The sequence below is a fragment of the Chiloscyllium plagiosum genome, chromosome 35, assembly GCF_004010195.1.
Source record: "Chiloscyllium plagiosum isolate BGI_BamShark_2017 chromosome 35, ASM401019v2, whole genome shotgun sequence".
Taxonomy (NCBI): Eukaryota; Metazoa; Chordata; class Chondrichthyes; order Orectolobiformes; family Hemiscylliidae; genus Chiloscyllium; species Chiloscyllium plagiosum.
In genome coordinates, this window is record NC_057744.1 from 539,556 (window position 1) to 562,171 (window position 22,616).

At 43.9% G+C, this 22,616-nt stretch overlaps 1 protein-coding gene across 2 annotated transcripts in view; it reads left to right on the forward strand.

Moving 5' to 3' along the window:
• LOC122540570 (rho guanine nucleotide exchange factor 12-like) overlaps positions 1 to 22,616 on the forward strand; it is a 140,755-nt gene that overhangs the window by 69,316 nt on the left and 48,823 nt on the right. For both annotated transcript variants that reach the window (XM_043676441.1, XM_043676442.1), the window contains 9 exons: positions 2,227 to 2,368; positions 5,995 to 6,042; positions 9,081 to 9,271; positions 10,387 to 10,533; positions 14,027 to 14,112; positions 18,065 to 18,190; positions 18,715 to 18,829; positions 19,448 to 19,554; positions 22,446 to 22,523. In XM_043676441.1, the coding sequence (XP_043532376.1) occupies positions 2,227 to 2,368; positions 5,995 to 6,042; positions 9,081 to 9,271; positions 10,387 to 10,533; positions 14,027 to 14,112; positions 18,065 to 18,190; positions 18,715 to 18,829; positions 19,448 to 19,554; positions 22,446 to 22,523 (1,040 nt within the window). The remainder of the gene's footprint in view (positions 1 to 2,226; positions 2,369 to 5,994; positions 6,043 to 9,080; positions 9,272 to 10,386; positions 10,534 to 14,026; positions 14,113 to 18,064; positions 18,191 to 18,714; positions 18,830 to 19,447; positions 19,555 to 22,445; positions 22,524 to 22,616) is intronic.

Genomic DNA, 22,616 nt, shown 5'->3' on the forward strand with positions numbered 1-22,616 from the left:
CTCTCTCTCTCTCCCTCCCTCTCCATGCCCCCCCAATGTTTGTCCATCCTTTCCTCTGCCTCTTCATCTCTCTCGTCCTTTGATTGTTTCCTCTTCTTTCCTATCTTTTGTCTCATTTTGCCTCTCTCCTACCAGCTAACTGTCACATGCTCTTAATCACCCCTTGTCTCTGACCAAACACTGCCCACCTACATTCGGGTCACCTCCTCCAAGACTTTCGTTTTCCTGGCCTTCAATGCCTCAACTTCACCATGGACATCCAGTCCCTGTACACATCGATCCCCCATGATGAAGGTCTCCAAGCCCTCCGTTTCTTCCTCTCAGGCCGTCCCAACCAGTACCCTTCCACTGACACCCTCATCCGCCTGGCCAAACTGGTCCTCACCCTCAACAGCTTCTCCTTCCAATCCTCCCACTTCCTCCAAACCAAAGGGGTAGCCATGGATACCCACATAGGACCCAGCTATGCCTGCCATCTTCCAAAGCTACACCAGCACCATCCCTTTTATTCGGCTACATCGATGACTGTATCGGCACCATCTTGTACTTCCACGAGGAGGTTTAACAGTTTATCAACTTCACTAACACTTTTCACCCTGACTTCAAGTTCACTGGACCATCTCGGACACCTCCCTCCCCTTCCTGGACCTCTCCATCTCCAGTGACCGACTAACCATGGACATCTACGATAAACCCATTGACTCCCACAGCTACCTGCACTTCACCTCCCCCTCACCCCACCCAGCCTTCCCTTATTCCCAATTTCTCTGCCTGCTTCGCGTCAGTTTATAGGATGATCAATTCCACCTTGGAAAATTGCAGATGGCCTCCTTCAAAGACTGCAATTTCATGCTCCCACATGGTCAATGTTGCCCTCCAGCACATCTCCTCCATTTCCCGCACCTCTCTGTTTGAACCCCACCCCTCCCAATGCAACAAGGACAGAACCCCTCGATCCTCACCTTCCACCCCACCAACCTCCGGATACATTGCATCATCCTCCACCCTTTCTGCCACCTACAAATGGACCCCACGACCGGAGATATATCGATATATCTATATATCCTTCCCTGCCCACTCGTATCAGCGTTTTGGAGAGACTATTCCCTCCCTGACTCCCTGGTCAGATTCATGACCCCTTCACCAGCCCACACCCCACTCCCCATTCCTGGTACCTTCTCCTGCCACTGCAAGAAGCACAAAACCTGTGTCCAAACCTCCTCCACCTCTGTCCAAGTCCCCAAAGGATCCTTCCACATCCGACAGAGATTTACCTGCGGTTCCACACACATCATCTACTGTATCCGTTGCAACAAATGTGGTCTTCTCTACATCAGGGAGGCAGGACACCAACTTGTGGATCATTTCATAGAACATCTCTGGGGCAGCCGCACCAACCAACCAACCCTACCGCCCCATGGCTGAACACTTCAACTCACCCTCCCACTCCGTCAAGGATATGCAGGTCCTGGGTCTCCTCCATTGCCAAACCCTAACTACCCAGCGCCTGGAGGAAGAACACCTCATCTTCCGCCTTGTGGCCCTCCAACCACATGGGGTCAATGTGGATTTCACCAGTTTCCTCATTTCCCCATCCCCCACCTTATCCCAGTCCCAAACCTGGGCAACTTCAGCTGTCCATAGTCTTATCCCACCTATCCGCTCCACCCTCATCTCTGACCTATCACCACCTCCCCCACCTTCATCTACTTATCGCATTCTCAAGTACTCCCCCAATCCTAGCCCCCTCCCATTTATCTCTCAGCCCCCCGGCCCACAGGCCTCATTCCTGATGAAGGGTTTATGCCTGCAACGTTGATTCTCCTGCTCCTCGGATACTGCCTGACCTGCTGTGCATTTCAAGCACCACACTCTCCACTCTGATCCCCAGCATCTGCACTCCTCACTTTCTCCCTGTCCTATATCCTGCCCATTTTTTTTTCTACCCACCCTCTGATTCTGTCCTCCCACCTGCATCAAGAGCAGAAGTAGGCCATTCAGCCCCTTTAGTCTCCTACACTATTCAGTGTGATTTATGGCTGATTTTGATAATTCGCAACTTCACTTTCCTGCCTTATTTCCATGATCCATTATTCATTACTGATTAAATCTCCACACTCCATGGGATTAAAACAATTCTCCTGTGAAAGTAAACATCAACATGAAGTAGAAGAGGATGAATAGTTTGTTGCTGTTCTGTTGACTCTGATTCTGTCTACATATCAGATCCTATAGCTGCAGCATCTGCTGCATTGAGGATGGCTGGTGACAATTTGTCAATTGACAGCAACAGTTCCATACCAAAGTCAAGCTTTGATTTTCCATTTGCCCTGGATCAGGTGATGGAGGAAGATCGGGAGTCAGAGAGGTAAGTGGCTCTGATGCTACACACCAGTTGGGAAGGGGGAGGGAGTAGCCTCAATATTCAGTTCACTCAGTAACTGGAGCAGGTCTCTCTGGATCAGGTGTTCATACAAACACTCCCTGTTCGAAGAGCTTGCCCCAAGGGATTTTTCATTTACATGTTTGTGGGCCACCATTTACTACCAATCCCAAGTTGCCCTTTCGAAGGTGGTGTTGGGCTGCCTCCTTTGACTGCTGCAGTTCACCTCCTGTGGCTTGACTCTCAATGGTTTAAGGAGGGAATTCCAGGATTTTGACCCAATGACAGTGATGGAATGGCAACATATTTCCAAATCAGGATGGGGAGAGGGTTGGAGGGGAACTTGAAGGTGGTGGTGTTCATATGTATCTGCTGCTCTTGTCCTTTTAGGTGTAAGTGGATATGGGTTTGGAAGTTGCTGTCTGAGGATAGTTGGTGAATTTCTGCAGTACATCTTGTAGATCGTACACACTGTTGCTCCTGAGGAAATGGATGCTTGTGATGGAGTGCCAGTCAACTGGGCTGCTTTGTCCTGGATGTTGTCAAGCTTCAAGTGTTGTTGGGGCTGCACTCATCCAGGCAAGTAGGAAGTATTCTGTCATACTCTGGACTTGTTCCTTGTAGATGATGGGTACACTTTGGGGAGTCAGGAGGTGAGTTACTCACAGCAGTATTCCTGTCTTGTGTCCCACAATGTAGCCATTGTGTTTGTGGTGAGTTCAGTTGAGTTTCTGGTCAGTGGTAACCCCAGGGAGGATGATAGTGTTGGATTCAGTTATGGTAACCCCACTGAGCATCAAGGGGCAATGATTAGGTTGTCTCTTATTGGTGATTGTCATTGCCTAGCATTTATGTGACATGAATGTTACTTGCCACCAGTCAGCCCAATTCTAGATATTGTCCATATCTTGCTGCATTTGAATATGGACTGCTTCAGTATCTGAGGAGTCGCAAATGGCGTTGAACATTGTGCAATCATTGGCGAATATCCCCACTTCTGACCTTATGATGGAGGGAAGGTTATTGCTGAAGCAACTGAAGATGGTTGGGCCTAGGACACTACCCTGAGGAACTCCTGCAGAGATGTCCTGGAGCTGAGATAACTGACCTCCACCAACCACAACCACCTTCTTATGTGCCAAGTATGACTCTAACAAGTGGAGAGGTTTTCCTCGATACCTGTTGATTCCAGATTTTCTAGGGCTCCTTGATGCCTCACTCCGTTGAATGCAGCTTTGATGTCAATGGCTGTCACTCTCCCCTTTCCTCTGGAATTCAGCTCTTTTGTCCATTTTTGAACCAAGACTGTAATGAGGTCAGAAGTTGAGTGGCCTTGGGGGAACCCGAACTGGGTGTCATTGAACAGGTGCTACTTGATAAGCACTGTTGATGACACCTTCTGTCATTTTACTGATGATTGAGCGTAGACTGATAGGACAGGAATTGCCTGGATTGGATTTGTCTGGCTTTTTATGTACAGAACATACCTGGGCAATTTTCCATGTTGTTGGGTAGATGCCAGTATCATAACTGTGTACAGGAACAGCTTGGCTAGGGGAGCGACAAGTTCTGGAGCACAAGGCTTCAGTGCAATTGCTGGAATATTGTCAGGGCCCGTAGCCTTTGCAGTATCCATTGTCTCCAACCATTTCTTGGTATTGTGTGGAGTGAATCAAATTGGCTGAAGACTGGTATCTGTAATGTTGGGGACCACTGCTGGAGGTTGAGATGGATCATCCACCCGGCATTTCTGGCTGAAGATTGCTGCGGATGCTAGAGTCCTGTCTTTTGCAGTGATGTGCTGGGCTCTTCCATCATTGGGAATAGGGATATTTGTGGAACCTCCTCCTCCAGTGAGCTGCTTAATTGTCCACCACCATTCATGACTGGATGTGACAAGACTGCAGAGGTTAAATCTGCTGGAAAAGCACAATTGGTCAGGCAGCATTCGAGGAGCATGAGAGTCAATGTTTCGAGCATAAGCTCTTCACATTCCTGATGAGTTTACGTTCAAAACGTTGACTCTCCTGCTCCTCGGATGCTGCCTGACCACTTGTGCTTTCCCAGCACCCCACTTTTTGACACTGATCTCTGGCATCTGCAGTCCTCACTTTTTCTCCCAGAGCTTGTATCTGACTTGTTGGTTGTGGGATCACTTAGCTGTCTATCACTTGCTGCTTATACTGTTTGGCATCCAAGTAGTCCTGTTTGGTAGCTTCACCAGGTTGACAACTCATTTTTAGGTATGCCTGGTGCTGTTCCTGGCAGGCCCTCCTGCAGTCTCCATTGAACCAGGGTACATCCCCTGGCTTGATGGTAGTAGTTGAGTAGAGGATATGCTGGGCCATAAGGTTACAGATTGTGCTAGAGTATAATTCTGCTGCTGGTGGTCCACAGTGCCTCATGGATGCCCAGTCTTCAGTTGCTAGATCGTTTTCAAAGTCTGTCCCATTGAGCACAGTGTTAGTGCCACAGAACATGATGGAGGTCACTCTCAATATGAAGGTGGAACTTCGTCTCCACAAGAACTGTTACTGATGCTGTGATGGACTGATGCATCTGTGGCCGGCTGATTGATATGGATAAAGCCAAGTATGGTTTTCTCTCTTGGTTCCCTTACCACCTGCTGCAAAGCCAGTCTAGCAGCTACGTCCTTTAGACCCGACGAGCCTGATCAGTAGTGTTGCTGCTGAGCCACTCTTGGTGTTGGACTTTGAAAATCCCCACCCAGAGTACATTTGTGCTTTTGCTGCAGTAAATGCTGTTGACCGTGGAGGAATATCGATTCATCAGCTGAGAGACTATGGCACATGGTTATCAGCAGGAGCTTTCCTTACCCACATTTAACCCGAAGTCATTGTACTTCATGGGTTTCGGAGTCAGTGTTGAGGACTCCCAGAACAACTCCCTCTTGACTATATCCCACTATGCCACCACCTCTGCTGAGTCTGTCTTGCCGGTGCGACAGGACATATCCAGGGATGGTGATGGTCGTGTCTGGGACATTGTCTGTGAGTGTGACTGTATCAGGCTGTTGCTTGACTAGTCTGTGAAACAGCTGTCCCAATTTTGACACTAGCCCCCAGGTGTTAGTGGGGAGGACTTTGCAGGATCGACAGAGCTAATTCTGCTAGTGTCTTTTCCAATGTTCAGGTCAATGCCAGTTGATCTGCCCAGATTCATTACTTTGAGACCTTGTCACAATTATTACAACTGAATGGCTTGCTAGGCCATTTCAGTGGGCAATTGAGAATCAACCACATTGCTGTGGGTTTGGAGTCACGTGCGGGCCAGACCAGATGAGGTTGGTAAATTTCCTTTCCTGAAGAATGTTACTAACCAGATTGGTTTTTCTGACAATCAGCATTGGTTTCATGGTCATCAATAGATTCTGAATTCCAGATAGTATTTATTGAATTCAAATTCCACCACCTGCTGTGGCAGGATTCGACCCCAGGTCCCCAGAACATTAGCTTAGTTTCTGGATTAATAGTCTAGTGATAATACCACTGGGCCATCGCCGCCTTGCTGATTGGGAAGGAGAAGGAGCTCAATATGAGGGAGAGGCTGGGGCTGAGGTTTTCTAAATTGTTAATTTTCTTGTGTTTCAGGAGTCTGGAGACAGCCACGCCCCCATGTACACCAAAACCAGGTCGCAGGTGAGCACCTAAGAGGCTAAGTTGGGATATGCTCAAATATTGAGAAATAAGTGGAATAGGCAGAGTTTGAATTTGAGTATGAATTAACCAGTGAGCCAGAAATGTGCACACTGAGGCTGCTAGAGAGTAAGGTACAAAGTAAATTTTGAGCTCAAACATAATTTTGCAAACATCAGGAGGTACGGATCAGTCGCTTTATCAAACTGGGGGACAGGTCTGTACCCTGTATAACACTGGGGCACAGTATCAGTAGGGACAAGTCTGTCTCTGTATAACACTGGGGTACAGTACCGGTAGGGACAGGTCTGTCCCTGTATAACACTGGGGTACAGTACTGGTGGGTTACAGGTCTGTCCCTGTATAACACTAGGGTACAGTACTGGTGGGTTACAGGTCTGTCCCTGTATAACACTGAGGTACAGTACTGGTGTAGGTACAGGTCTGTCCCTGTATAACACTGGGGTACAGTACTGGTGGGTTACAGTCTGTCCCTGTATAACACTGGGGTATAGTACTGGTGGGTTACAGGCCTGACACTGTATAACACTGCGGTACAGTACTGGTGCGGACAGGTTTGTCCCTGTATACCACTGGGGTACAGAACTAGTGGGTTACAAGCCTGACACTGTATACCACCGGGGTACAGTATTGGTGGGGACAGGTCTGTCCCTGTATAACACTGGGGTACAGTATTGGTGTGGACAGGACTGTCACTATAACACTGGGATACAGTACTGGTGGGGACAGGTCTGCCCTGTATAACACTGGGGTACAATACTGGTGGGGACAGGTCTGTCACTATAACACTGGGGTACAGTACTGGTGGGGACAGGTATGTCCCTGTATAACACTAGGGTTCAGTACTGGTGGGGACAGGTCTGTCACTATAACACTGGGGTACAGTACTGGTGGGGACAGGTATGTCTCTGTATACCACTGGGGTACAGTACTGGTGGTGGCAGGTCTGTCCCTGTATAACACTGGGGTACTGTATTAGTGTGGACAGGTCTGTCACTAGAACACTGGGATACAGTACTGATGGGGACAGGTCTGCCCTGTATAACACTGGGATACAATACTGGTGGGGACAGGTCTGTCACTATAACACTGGGGTACAGTACTGGTGGAGACAGGTCTGTCACTGTATAACACTGGGGTACAGTACTGGTGTCACTATAATACTACAATGCGATTGACTTTTGCATTCAGCTTTAAAGGGAGAAAATTGGGTTAAAACTCTAATAACGGCAACTGTGCGGGTGTGGGAACTGGAATGAACTGGAATGTTTAGGATAAAAGTGAAACACAACTAAATCAATTAGATGCAGAAAGGTTATTCCCGATGGTTGGGAGTCCAGAACCAGAAATCATAGTTTATGGGGAAGGAGAAAACATTTCAGGTTTGCAGTGAGGTGAAATATCTTCACTCAGAATAGTAGGTCTCTACAACAGAAAGTGTTTGTGGCCAAAGTATTGTGTTTTCCTGAAGGAGGTAGATATAGCTCTTGTGACTAAAGGGATCAAGGGATATAGGGAAAGGTAGGATTGAGCTCGATGTTCAGCTGTGATTCTGTTGAATGACGGAACAGGCCTATAAGTTTGAATGGCCTACTTCTCTTATCCTCTATGTTTCTATGATACAAGAAAACTCTCAGTAAGATCTGTAAATCAGGTGCAAGGGAGAGAGGAACCTTATTGAAAATACAATCATGAGGGGGGGAGTACTGAGCAAGATTGGGGCTATGGGCTGGCAAGTGCCTTGGTCCTGATGGATTTCATCCTAAGGTCTTAACAGAGATTACTGATGAGTGAGCAGATGTGGTAATTATAATTTTTAAACTTCCCTCAATGCAGGAAAGATTCCTTTACACCAGGAAGTAACATATGTAAAATCTCTATTCGAGGAAGAGAAGGAGGCACTGAACAGAAACTATAAACCAGTTAGTTTGACAAGTGTCTTAGGTAAAGGATTAGAATGAACCTTTTAGGCTGGGCATATTGAGAAAAGAAGCTTGTCAATTATGTTGTTGGCTTTGTTTGTCAAAGGGAAATCATATTTAATGAATTTGTAAGAATCCTTTGGAGGAGGACGATGTGCTGTGGATAAAGGGGAGCCCTATAGATGTATTTGCTGCCAAAGTCAAAGATTACTGCACCAAGTTGAAGCTCCTATCTTGATTATCTTGGGTAGAAAATTGGCTTGTTGGCTGGCAGAAATAGGTCGTATCTTGATTGGCAGACTGTGGCGAATGGGGTCTTGCAGGGGTCTGCGCTGGGAACTCAGCTTTGTACAATTCTATCTCACATGAAGGAGCAAAAGCACGGGAGCTAAATTTGAAGATGACACCAAGATAGGTGAGAAATACTGTTAGCAAATAATATAAATATATAAATTATGTTAGCAAATAATATAAATAGGTTGAGAGGACAAAAATCTGTCAGACAAAGTATAATGTAGGAAAATGTGAAATTCTTCACTATGGCAGGAAGAGTTATGAATGGGAAGGACTGCAGAATTCTGAGGGATCTTAAAGTCTTAAAAAGTTAATACACAGGAACAGCATGTAGTCAAGGAGGTTAATGGAATGCTGACCTTTATTACAAGAGGAATTGCATGTAAAAGTATGGGTGTTGTATTTTAGTTACATAATATAGTTGTGAGACCACATTTCAAATACCGTGTAGTTTTGTTCTTCCATATTTAAGGAAGGATGTAAATGTATTGAAGATGGTTCAGAAGAATTTTGAGATTGATCCCTGGAATGAGTGGGTTGTCTTAGGAGGCAAAATTGGACAGATCGGGCTTGTTGCCACCGAAGTTTATAAGAGTGATTGAAGTCTACTGCATAAGATTGAGTGGTCTTGACAAGACAGACATGGAAAAGATGTTTCCTCTTGTGGGTGAGTCCAGAATTAGAGGAGGTTGTTTAAAAATTGAGTTGTCCTTTCACGAGTGTGATGAGGGAATTTTTTTCTGAGAGCTGAGAGATTTTGGAATTGCCATATTGAATGTAATGTTTGTGATGGGTTTTTTTCAGAATGGATGGTCATGGTTATGGAGCTTGGACTGAGCCAACTTCTCAAAGCCAGTGCCTGGCTCAGACAGATGAAGATCAAATGCACCTATCAGATGTGGAGCAAGACCCAGCGAATTGGCAGCAACTGGTGAGCCAGGACATCCTGTCTGGCCTGAAACCACATGAGATCAAGCGGCAGGAAGTTATTAATGGTAAGATAGTCAGAATTGTCAGGAGTCTCTCTTGAGTTTGAGAGGGTGGTGAGTGCATAGGGAGTGTCTTGAGGTAATGGGGTTCAGGGGAAGGTAGGTTGATGGTGTGGGTACTTGGAATAGGCTGAAGGTCATCTCAAGAGCTTTCTGGGTTTGGGAAAGTGCAATGCCAGGAGTGTTTTGTGGCTGAATGGAGCAGGAAACAGCAGGTTTATGGGGAGTGTTGCGTTAAATTAGAGGGATCTTGGTGTCCATGTACACAGATCTTTGAAAGTTGCCACCCAGGTAAATAGTGCGGTGAAGAAGGCATATGGCGTACTGGCTTTTATTGGTAGAGGAATTGAGTTCCGGAGTCCTGAGATCATGTTGCAGTTGTATAAGACTCTGGTGCAGCCGCATCTGGAGTATTGTGTGCAGTTTTGGTCGCCATACTATAGGAAGGATGTGGAGGCACTGAAACGGGTGCAGAGGAGGTTTACCAGGATGTTGCCTGGTATGGTAGAAAGATCGTATGAGGAAAGGCTGAGGCACTTGGGGTTGTTTTCATTGGAGAAAATTAAGCGGGCATTGGATAGGTATATGGAGGATAGTGGGTTAGTGTAGGTTAGGTGGGCTTGGATCGGCGCAACATCGAGGGCCGAAGGGCCTGTACTGCGCTGTATTCTTCTATGTTCTATGTTCTATATTCTATGTTCTATGTTCTAAATGGGGGAACTGTTTTGTGATTGGGAATCATAGAGACAGTGTGGTTATAGGACTCAATAAGATCAACCAAGTATGGAGAGATTGCAGAGGGTCAGATGAAGAAGAGGCAAGGGAGTAAGTGCAGTGGACCTCCGGGTGCATAGTAAATAAAAATTGAAAGAACTGCAGATCATAGAAATCAGAAACAAAAACAGAAATTGATGGACAAAAGAGGGGACCTGAAAGGTTAATTCTGCTTTCTGTCTAAGATGCTGCCAGACCAGCTGAGGTTTTCCAGCAGTTTGCTTTTGTCACTTGTGCAGTGTTCTCTAATATGATTTTAGGAAGCCATGTGAGAGTGTCCTATGAGTTCTAATCTGCAATTTATCTCTAATCATCAATTTGTTTTTTTGCTTCTGATAATTTGATAGAACTTTTCAACACTGAGCGTGCTCACATCAGAATGCTGAAAGTTCTGGATGTAATCTTTTACCAGAAGATGATGCGAGATGGCAGTTTACCTGCAGCTGAAGTGAGGAGCATATTTTCCAACCTTGATGAAATTCTGCAGCTTCACAGTAAGTCAGGGTTGTGATGGGACTTGTAGCTGCTTCAGGAACATATGAAATAGTAGCAGGAATGGGTCATATGGGCTTCTCAAGCACACTGTTTAACAGGATCATGGCTGCTTCTTGACTCCCACACTATTTTCCCACCTGGCCTTTTATAATTCCTGATTCTTTAGTGTCCAAAAAATCCATCTATTGACCTCAGCCTTGAATATAGTAACTGTTCATCCACATCCCTCTAGTTTAGAGGGTTTTAAGGTTCACATCTTCTGAAAGAAGAAAATAGTCCTTATTACAGCCTTAAATAGCCAACCTGTAAAGTGATTGAAATTGAGAGGGATTGATTTTCTAGTTGACTGCCATGGGAACTGGTAACTAAAATTACTTCAGATTTCAATCACATCTCTGCAAGACTCTGCAAACGCAGCCTGTTTGCTTGCCTGTTGTAGAAGAGAAGGCACAATGACACACAATCGAACAGGTGTTGCCCTGTGGGTTTTGATCATTGATTTTGGACACCATGCACACTCATGGCGTCAGGTCAAACAGCAAGGAAATCTGCTGATTACCACCCACTGAACCCCACAGCTGATGAACATATTGAATAATACTTGGAGGAAGCTGTGAGGTTGCAAGGGCACAGAATGTATTCTGGCTGCGGATTTCAATGTCCACCATTACGATTGGCTTGGCAGCACGACAACTGACTGAGCTGCTTGAGTCCTAAAGGACATTGCTGTTGGACTGGATATGCTGAGGGCAGAACACGTTTGACCTTATTATCATCAGATGCCTGTCACAGATACATCTATACATGATAGTATTGGTAAGAGTGACTACTGTGCAGTCCTTGAGATGAACTCCGACCTTCTTATTGAGAATAAGCTCCATCGTGTTCTCTAGCACTGTCACTGTGCTAAATTGGATGGTCTTAAAACATCTAACAACTCGATAATGGCCATCGATGAGGCTCTGTGGGCTGCCAACAATAGCAGAGTCATATTCAAACACAATTTGCAATCTCATGGCCATAAGATAGAGGAATAGAATTAGACCAACTGGCCCATTTGAATCTGCTCTGCCAATTTGATTATAGCTGATTTGTTTCTCACACCTATTATCCTGCCTTCTCCCTGTCACTCTTGAGTCCCTTACTAATCAAGAATCTGTGTATCTATCTTTGTCTTAAATATGTTCGAAGATTTGGCATTCTCCTAATCTCTCCTACTACTGGAAACATCATCTCCATGTCCACTCTGTCCAGGCCTTTGAGAATTCTGTAAGTTTCAATCAGAAGCGCCCACCCCACTCCCCCAATCAAATCCCATCGAGTTTTGAACCAGTCCTCGATTGCTCCTCATATGGCAAGCCCTTCATCTTGGTATCATTCTTGTAAAACTCTTGTAAAATTCTTGTCTGATCAGAGCCTGATACAACCTCAGCAGTATATGTCTGCTCCTTTATTCTAGCCTTGTTGAAATGAATGCCAACATTGCATTTGCCTTTCTTACTGCCAACTGAACCTGAATGTTAAATTGAGAGTCCTGAACCAGGGCTCCCAAAACCCTTGGTGCTTCAGGTTTCTGAAGCCTTTCCCCATTTAGAAAATAGTTTAATCTAGAAAATATGCTTTTATTCTTCCTAGCAAAGTGCATGACCTCACACTTTCCCCACACTGTATTTCATTTGCCACTTCTTTGCCCACTCATCTAGCATGCCTAAGTCCTTCTGCAGACTGCCAGTTTCCTCAACAGAGCCTGCCTCTCCATCTGCAAACTTAAAACAATGCCCTCAGTTCCTTCATCCAGATCTTTAATGTGTAATGTGAATAGTTGTGGTCCCAACACTGACCCCTGTCACTGGATGCCATTCTGAAAAATAGCCCTTTATCCCTACTCTCTGCCTTCTGCCAGTAAGTCAATCCTCTATCCGTAATCGTATCTACCCCTTAACACCATGTGTCCTTGTCTTGTTTAGCAGCCTCCTATGCAGCACCTTATCAAAGAGCTTATGGAAATCTAAATAGATCATGTCCACTGGCTCTCTTTTACTAACTTGCTCATTTCCTCCTCAAAGAATTCCAACAGAGATGTCAGGCGTAATTTCACCTTGCTGAAGCCATGCTGACTCAACCCTTTTTTACAATGCACCTCGAAGTACTCCGCAATCTTGTTCTTAATAATGGACTCTTAAGATCTTACCAACAAAGGAGGCCAGGCTAACTGGTTCATAATTTCCTATTATCTGTCTCTCTCCCCCTTCTTAACCAGGGTGTTATATTAGCCATTTTCCGGTTCTCTGGGACCCTCCCCTACCCTAGTGATTCCTGAAAGATCACACCAGTGTCTCTACAATCTCCTCAGCTATCTTCTTCAGAACTCTGGTCTGGTCCATCTGTTTCGGGTGATTTATCCACCTTCAGACATTTCAGCTTCCCCATTACTTTCTCCTTATTGATTGCCACTCCACTTATCACTGCCCTTTGACTTTCAAAATTCTGGTATGCTGTTGGTGTCTTCCACTGTAAAGACTGGTGCAAAGTACCTATTCAGCTCCTTTTGTTTCCCATTACTAGTTTAGATTAGATTTTAGATTTTAGATTACATTACAGTGTGAAAACAGGCCCTTCGGCCCAACAAGTCCACACCGACCCGCCGAAGCGTAACCCACCTATACCCCTCCATTTATCCCTTACCTAACCCTACGGGCCATTTAGCATGGGCAATTCACCTGACTTGCACATCTTTGGACTGTGGGAGGAAACCGGAGCACCCAGAGGAAACCCACGCTGTGAGGCAGCAATGCTAACCACTGTGCCACCGTGCCGCCCACTCCTTTTCCAGCAGTCCAATGTCCATTCTTGCCTTTCTCTTATCTTTACAAAAAAAAACCTCTTGTAGTCTTTTTTATGTTACTAGCTAGTTTATCCTCATATTTTATCTTCCCACCCGTTTTTGTTTTTTTTAAGTTATCCTCTGCTGGTTTTTAAAGGCTTCCTCCTAATCTTCACCGCATTTCATGCTTTTTCTTTTGCTTTTATGCTGTCTCTGGCTTCCCTTGTCAGCCATGATTGCTTCTTCCTCCCTTTAAAATGTTTCTTCTTCTTCCTTGTGATGCATTTCCGCTGTGCCTCTTGAATTACCCCAGAAACTCCTGCCATTGCTGCACCAGCATCTTTCCTGTTAGGCTTCCTTTCCAATTAGGCAGCATCCGAGGAGCAGGAGAGTCAATGTTTCAAGCAAAAGCTCTTCTTCAGAATGCTACCTGACCTGCTGTGCTTTCCCAGCGCCACATGTTTTGACTCTGTGATCTCCAGCAACCACAATCCTCGCTTTTGCCACTTCTTCCTTTCCAATCAACTCTGGCCAGCTCTCCTCATCAGCTATCTATCCATTTTTTATTATTTCTGCAAATTTCCCAATCATTCCTCCTTGAAACAACTTGAAATTTGTGTAAAATTTGATCAAATGTTTGATCTTTTGAGCTCTGTTTATTTTCCCAGTTTCATTAAATGAGCAGATGAGGAAAGTCTGGAAAAGGAATGAAAACTTTGTGGTTGATCAGATTGGAGAAGACCTGCTGAGCTGGGTAAGTGTATCTGTGTTAACCATTGTGACCTTGAAAAGAGATTACATAGAACCTTACTTGAAGAAGTACAGACTGCAGCTGAAATAACTCTTCTACAGTAACTGCAACATCTGGATTCATTTGCTGTGCACTAACACATTCGTATTAAAACATGTTGAAGTCAGGGTTACACAACCTTTCAATGATGAGAAAATTGGACCATAAATACTTTGTGTCACTAGGCCCAACAGAAGTTGAAAGAGATCAATTTGTTGGCAAGAGAAACCGTCTGGTGTTGGAGTCATTCTGAAAGGAAGATGCTTGAGGTTGTTGGAGGTCAATTAGCTTAGCCCCAGCATATCTCTGTAGGAGTTCCTCAGAGCAGTGTCCTAAGCCTAACCTTCTCTAATTATTCTATCAGCGATTTTCCCCCCCCCCACACATCATTCTAGGAGAGAATTATCCACTGGTGATTGCACAATATTTAGTTTGATGCACAATTCCTCCAGTAGCAGCTCATACCATTATAGAGTCATAGAGATGTACAGCATGTAAACAGACCCTTCGGTCCTACCCGTCCATGCCGACCAGATATCCCAACCCAATCTAGCCCCACCTGTCAGCACCTAGCCCATATCCCTCCCTACCCTTCCTATTCATATACCCGTCCAAATGCCTTTTAAATGTTGTAATTGTACTAGCCTCCATCACTTCCTCTGGCAGCTCATTCCATACCCGTACTACCTTCTGTGTGAAAAAGTTGTCCCTTAGGTCTCTTCTATATCTTTCCCTTCTCACCCTAAACCTATGCCCTCTAGTTCTGGATTCCCTAACTCCAGGGGAAAAAACTTTGTCTATTTATCCTATCCATGTCCCTCATAATTTTGTATACCTCTATAAGGTCACCTCAGTCTCTGACGCTCCAGGGAAAACAGCCCCAGCCTGTTCAGCCTCTCCTTATAGCTCAAATCCTCCAACCCTGGCAACATCCTTGTAAAGCTTTTCTGAACCCTTTCAAAGATTCACAACATCCTTCCAATAGGAAGGAGACCAGAATTGCACGCAATATTCCAACAGTGGCCTAACCAATGTCCTGTACAGCTGCAACATGACCTCCCAACTCCTGTACTCAATACTCTGATCAATAAACGAAAACATACCAAATGCCACCTTCACTATCCTATCTACCTGTGACTCCACTTTCAAGGAGCTATGAACCTGCACTCCAAGGTGTCTTTGTTCAGCAACTCTCCCTAGGACCTTACCATTAAATGAATAAGTCCTGCTAAGATTTGCTTTCCCAAAATGTAGTACCTCGCATTTATCTGAATTAAACTCCATCTGCCACTTCTCAGCCCATTGGCCCATCTGATCAAGATCCTGTTGTAATCTGAGGTAACCTTTTTTGCTGTCCACCACACCTACAATTTTGGAGTCATCTGCAAACTTACTAACCATACCTCTTATGCTCGCATCCAAATCATTTATGTAAATGACAAAAAGTAGAGGACCCAGCACCCATCCTTGTGGCACTCCACTGGTCACAGGCCTCCAGTCTGAAAAACAACCCTCCACCACCACCCTCTGTCTTCTACCTTTGAGCCAGTTCTGTATCCAAATGGCTACTTCTCCCTGTATTCTGTGAGAGCTAACCTTGCTAACCAGTCTCCCACGGGAAACCTTGTCAAACGCCTTACTGAAGTCCATATAGATCACATCTACTGCTCTGCCCTCATCAATCCCCTTTGTTACTTCTTCAAAAAACTCAACCAAGTTTGTGAGACATGATTTCCCAAGCACAAAGCCATGTTGACTATCCCTAATCAGTCCTTGCCTGTCCAAATACATGTACGACCTGACCCTCCGGATTCCCTCCAACAACTTGCCCACCACCGACGTCTCACTGGTCTATAGTTCCCTGAATTGAATTGAATTCATTTTATTGTCACATGTACCGAGGCACAGTGAAAAGCTTTGTCTTGCGAGCAATACATGCAGATCAGGGTTAAGTAGCATAGATAAGTAAATAATGGGTAAACAGCAGCAAAAGTAAAAACACAAGATACAGGTGAATGTTAAGAGTTTGAGAGTCCATTCATACCCTGACAACAGTAGGGTAGAAACTGTTACAAAACTGGCTGGTGCGTGTGTTCAGGCTTCTGTACCATCTCCCCAGTGGTAGATGTTGTAGAAAAACATTGCCAGGGTGGGATGGATTTTGTATCGCAATCAGAATAATATCCAGGTTTCGTCTCAGGTGGAAAGGAACATTTGACCGTGAGATAGGCAGTCCAACTGTCTGTGTGACTTCCATGAACACCAATCAATAAGTCCCAATTATTGACATCTAAAGAGTCACTATTGACCATGGTTTTAACAGGACCAATACTTGATTAATGTGTTAATAGGGATTAGGTCAGAGGTTGGAGACAGACAAATGCCTCACTACTGACCATCCCAGAGCTTCCCATCAGCTGAAGACCCAGGGTCAGAACGTGAGGGAACACTGGGCAAATGCAAAAGCATTGTTAAAACAGTTCAGGACAAAGATGATTGGTGCTTTATGTATTGGCTCTGTATCCTCCCACTCCAGCACTGACTCAGTTTGGCTGCAGTGTATACCATATGCAGGGTACACTTTTTGCATGAATGCGACCCATGATCTCCATCATCAAAAACATGATCAGCATTATTTCTGATTTTTTTTCTGCATTTTACGGCAATCTGAATTAGATATCTGTTGCCCCTTCGTAATTATTCATAGGTCAAAGGCTTTGAGTTCTCTTCCTAACAGTAATTTGAGCTCACCACAAGACCTGCAATGATACAAGAACGAAGTATCTCTCCACTTGGATAACTAGAGATCAATAATTTTGAACTATAACCCTAATACTAGTATTGTCATCTTTGTTCAAATCTCAAAACACTAAACAATCTCTTGTCTAAGATTGTGAATTCTGCCTTGTATGGGATTGACATTTTTGTACTGTTATCTGGTTCATGATTGGTGCCTGTATGAATAAATCCTGATTGATTTTTATAAATTAAAAATCACACAACACCAGGTTATAGTCCAGCAGGTTTAGTTGGAAGCACACTAGCTTTCGGAGCGTCGCTCCTTCATCAGGTGATAGTGGAGGGCTCAATCCTAACACACAGAATTTAAAGCAAAAATTTACAGTGTGATGTAACTGAAATTATACATTGAAAAATTGATTGTCTGTTAAACCTTTCATCTGTTAGATTACCATGATAGTTTCACTTCTTTCATATGTAAATCACAAAACCCTTTTTTAAAAAGTTGCATTCTCAGGTTAGCTGTTAACAATGGTGTTAGCTAGATAATATGTTGAAGGTGTTAGCCCCCTGTGTTCTCTGTCTATGCCATGAAGTTTAGATTGATTCTAATCTAAAAAGTGAGATAACGGAGTTTTACATGAATTCGTGCAGTTTTTGAGCGAAGTACAATGTAACCCTGCAAGTTACATTGCAGAGTTACATTGTACTTTGCTCAAAAACTACACGAATTCATGTAAAACTCCGTTATCTCACTTTTTAGATTAGAATCAATCTAAACTTCATGGCATAGACAGAGAACACAGGGGGCTAACACCTTCAACATATTGTCTAGCTATCACCATTGTTAACAGCTAACCTGAGAATGCAACTTTTTAAAAAAGGGTTTTTGTGATTTACATATGAAAGAAGTGAAGCTATCATGGTAATCTAACAGATGAAAGGTTTAACAGACAATCAATTTTTCAATGTATAATTTCAGTTACATCACACTGTAAATTTTGCTTTAAATTCTGTGTGTTAGGATTGAGCCCTCCACTATCACCTGATGAAGGAGCGACGCTCCGAAAGCTAGTGTGCTTCCAGTTAAACCTGTTGGACTATAACCTGGTGTTGTGATTTTTAACTTTGTACACTCCAGTCCAACACCGGCATCTCCAAATCTTGATTTTTCTAGTTCAGCTGCTCAGAAGAGGAGAAGTTTAAACGAGCTGCTGCCACTTTCTGCAGTAATCAGCCATTTGCCCTAGAACTCATCAAATCAAAACAGAAGAAAGATGCACGATTCCAGGCGATTATTCAGGTGAGAGCCTCCAAATCCTAACTGCAAGGCATGAAAGGGTTTGAAATGTTAGGTTTTAATAAGGCATCAGGACAAGTCCCAAAACACACTCAAGGGCAAGCGCAGCATAGGTTAGATGCAGAATAAAGCTGACTCTACATTCTCAATATCAAACACTCCCAGACTAGGTACCATGTGAACTTAAGTACAGAGTGAAGACCCCTCTATACTGTCCCCATCAAACACTCCTTCCTTTCCTGACCATAAACAAACTGTATTGATCAAGTGAGGTAGAAAAATATTGTTGATGTAAAATATGGGGCAAGGATCTGCAATAATCTCAGTGAGTCCCTTTCTGTCAGAAATGTAATAGTGTAATTCTGAGTATCAGCACCGAGGATTCGCAGTTGAATGGAGAAATTAGTAGGAGTGGGTCACAGGAAAGAAGTTGCAAGATTCATAAAGGACAGTGACTGACTTTTTAAAAATTGGTAATGCAACTTAGGAAGAGCAAGGATTCACCTTAATAATGTGATCTGTTGCAGGAGGCACAGAGTAATCCACAGTGCCGAAGACTGCAGTTAAAGGACATCATCCCGACTGAAATGCAGAGACTGACAAAATACCCGTTGCTTCTGGAGAATATTGCTAAAAACACAGGTACGGATCTTCTGGAGTCAGATGAGGGAGAACCTCTGAATGATTTAGATTGAAGTGCCAGATTCTAGATCTGGAAAAGTCATGGAATTGTCAGAATGATAAGATTATACAGTGGGACTACAGCACGTGATCAAAGGAGGAAGAAGAGAGAGTAATTCAAGGAAATTAAACTGAATCATGCCGTGATGAGTGATAATCTGTGTTTCATTGTGTTCACTTTGTTTAGTTGGATATAGGACAATATGTTGATATGAAGAAAGGTGGCAGCAGGCTTGTGCAGCTAAGCACAGGCACAGGAATCCATCCAAATTCTGTCTTGTGTAAGGTTTGTTGTGTGAGTGTGGTGTCAATGCAATTTCAGACAGTTCTCATGCAATTAGTGTGTAGCTGCTAATTCTTTAAAAACCAGGAGAGCCTCTGCATTCTCGTTCTTTAAGATTTGAGGACATTTTATATGCTAATTTGCATTGTATACATTTCTCCTCATACTGAACTGTTGAGGTTAAATCTGCTGCTCTATGCAATCTAGTTTTAAGCTGGTTTAATTTAAACCTTGTGAATTTTCTGGAGAAGGATGAAAATCTTTTCCCTAATGGGACAGATCTCTTTTATCCTTAGATCCAGAGCAACATGAAGAGAAAAAGAAGGTGAAGAAAGCTGCAGAATGTTGTAGGCAGATTCTGAATTTTGTGAATCAGGCTGTGAAAGAAGCTGAGAATAAACAGGTCAGTATTTCAACAGAGAAAGCTCTTGGTGGTGTTCCTTACTCTGCTGCACAGAGGCAATGAGTATGCAGTTTGATTTCCACAGGAGCCTGACTGGTGGGACTTGCCTTAAACTAAAAATGTTCAATAAATCTGGAATTAAAAGCTAATCTTAGTAACAATGACCATATGACCATTACTGTTTGTTGTAAAAACCCATCTGTTTCACTAATGTCCTTTTAGGGAAGGGAATCTGGCTTACATCTGATTCCCTATCCACGGCAATGTGATTGAACTTTAACTGCACTCTGAAATGGCCCAGTAAGCCATTCAATTCGAGGGTAATTAGAGCTGGGCAACTAATGTTGGGCTTGCCAGTGGCATTCGCTTCACATCTTAAGACCGTAAGACAGTGGAGGAGAAGTAGACTATTCAGCCCGTTGGGTCTTTTCATTCCGTGAGATCATGGCTGATCTGATAATGCTCAATTTCACTTCTCTCCCTTTTCCGCATTACTCTTGATTCTTTTATAATTAGAAATCTGTCTATCTCAGCCTTACATATACTTACTACAATTTTTTTACCCTCTGTGGTAAAGAATTCTACGGATGACATTGAGTGGTCTGGCAGCCTTTAAAGTAGACAAATCTCCTTGGGCCAAGGAAATATCATAGAGCTATACAAATAGAAGCAGGTCCTCCGGCCCACAATGTCCATGCTGACCAACATACACCCAAATTACAGTAATCCTATTTACTAGCACTTGGTCCATAGCTGACTGTGCCCTAGGACTTTATGTGCTCGCACAGATGTGTCTTAAATATTGAGAGAGGATTTGCCTCCTCTACACTCTCAGGCAGCACGTTCCATATATCTGCCAGTCTCTGGGTGAAAAAAATATTCTCTCTCATGTATCCTCTAAATCATTTGCATTCCAGGCTGTTGAGTGAGGCCAGGGATGAAATAACAGGGGCACTGGCAATAATTTTCAAGCCCTCTCTGGCCACAGGAAAAGTGCTAGGAAACTGGATAACAGTCAACGTGGTACCATTATTCAAGAAGGGAAGAGAAATCTGGAAACTACAGGCCAATCACTGTAACCTCGATAGTACAGAAACTATTGGAACAATTCTGAGAGATAGAAGTAACCTGCACTTGGAGAAGTAAGGATCAATCGTAAAGGTGGTAAAAACAAGGACTGCAGATGCTGGAAACTAAAGTCAGCATGAATATGTTAAAGGGAGGAAGTGAGGTCTTCAAATGCTGGAGATCAGAGTTGAAGAGTGTGGTGCTGGAAAAGCACAGCCGATCAGGCAGCATCCGAGGAGCAGGAGAATCGACGTTTTGAGCATAAGCTCTTCATTGGTTTCCTGATGAAGAACTTGTGATCGAAATGTTGACCCTCCTGCTTCTCAGATGCTGCCTGACCAGCTGTGCTTTTCCAGCACCACACTCTTTGACTATGTTAAGGGGAGGTCATGTTTGATCAATTTGATTGAACTTTTCAGAGAGGTAACCAGATGTGTAGATGAGGGCATTGCATTCAACAGAGTCGACTTGGTTTTCAACAAAGCTTTTGGTGAGGATCCATATGGGAGACTGATAGCCAAGGTATGAGCCCATGGGATACCAGGAAATTTTGCAAATTGGATCCAGAATCGATTGAGTTGCAAAGTAGCAGAGAGTGGTGGTCAAGGATTGTTTGTGTGACTGAAAACTCGTGTCCATTAGGATTCTGCAGGGGTCAGTATTGGGGGCTTGCTGTTTTGTGGTCATGCATAAATGAATTAGATTTGAATGTAAGAAGATTGATCAAGTTTTCAGATGATGAAAATTGTTGAGATGATATTGAGGAAGGTCGCTTTAGATTACAGGAGGGTATAGACGGTCTGGTCAGATGGGCTGATCAGTGGTAAATGGAATTCAGTCCAGATAAATGGGAGGTGATGCACTAGGGCGGGACAAACAAGGCAATGAAATACATGATCAATGGTAGAACTCTGGGAAGCACCAAAGAATCAGTGGGACCTTAACATGTGTGTACACCGTTTCCTTAAGGTAGCAGATCAGGTGGATAAAGTGGTTAAGAAATCATTTTGGATACTTGCCTTTATTTACCGAGGCATGTAGTTTGAACAGAGAGGCAAGGCCGCAGTTAAGAGTATTGTGTCCAGTGCTGGAATATACATACAGAAGAGATGTGACCACACTGAAGAGGAGGAGATTTGTCAGGGTTTTGCCTGGTCTGGAGAACTTTAGTTGAGAGAGCTTGGACAGATTAGGGTTGTTTTCACTGGCAGTTTTTAGTTGACTGGGACTTTCCCAGAATCTAAGGATTCTTGGAAGATTGCTACCTGTCCTTCCACTCAAAGCAATAAAAGGGTACCTTTTAGAGAACAAATTTGGTGCCTGAGTACCCAGCTCACTTGATGGCTTCACTTGATTTGCCATCAAGGTATCACACATGACTTTGAAACTAGATCCAAGCTTCTAAATCAGAATAATTTCATTACAAACCAAAGATGAACTGTCGCACCAGTGGCAGTTTCCAGAGGTCTGTGATATAGTCATTAATGTTTAGTTTGTTTCTAGTTGAATTATTTGCTTTCCTGTCTCCACTGTCACCCATTCTTGGCTGCTAAATTATAATAAATACCCAGCGATCCTTGTCTAGTTGCTCAGCTCTGAGCCAGTAGCATATTGGTGCTAAGGACAGAAGGAATTGACTAAAGGAGCCCGAGATTTGTGAGGCACTGTCGTCTTTTCCAAAGAGTTATTAGCTGACTATTATTCAAACTTGAAATGATGTTGTTTTAGGGCTGGGAAGGAGGGTTGGAGAGCTGTTATTTTGTGATTGTTAGATTCGATCGGCATTGTCTTGCAGAAGTTAATAGATTATTTGTTTCCATCAGCGGTTGGAAGATTACCAGCGTCGCCTGGACCTGTCCAGCCTAAAGCAGTCAGACTACCCACTGATTGAGGAATTTCGGGTGAGTAACTGACCAAAAAGAAAGCGCAAACCTTCCTCAATAATTGAAGGTAAAGAGGTGAATCTGAAAGAGCCAGGAACCTGTTACAAAATG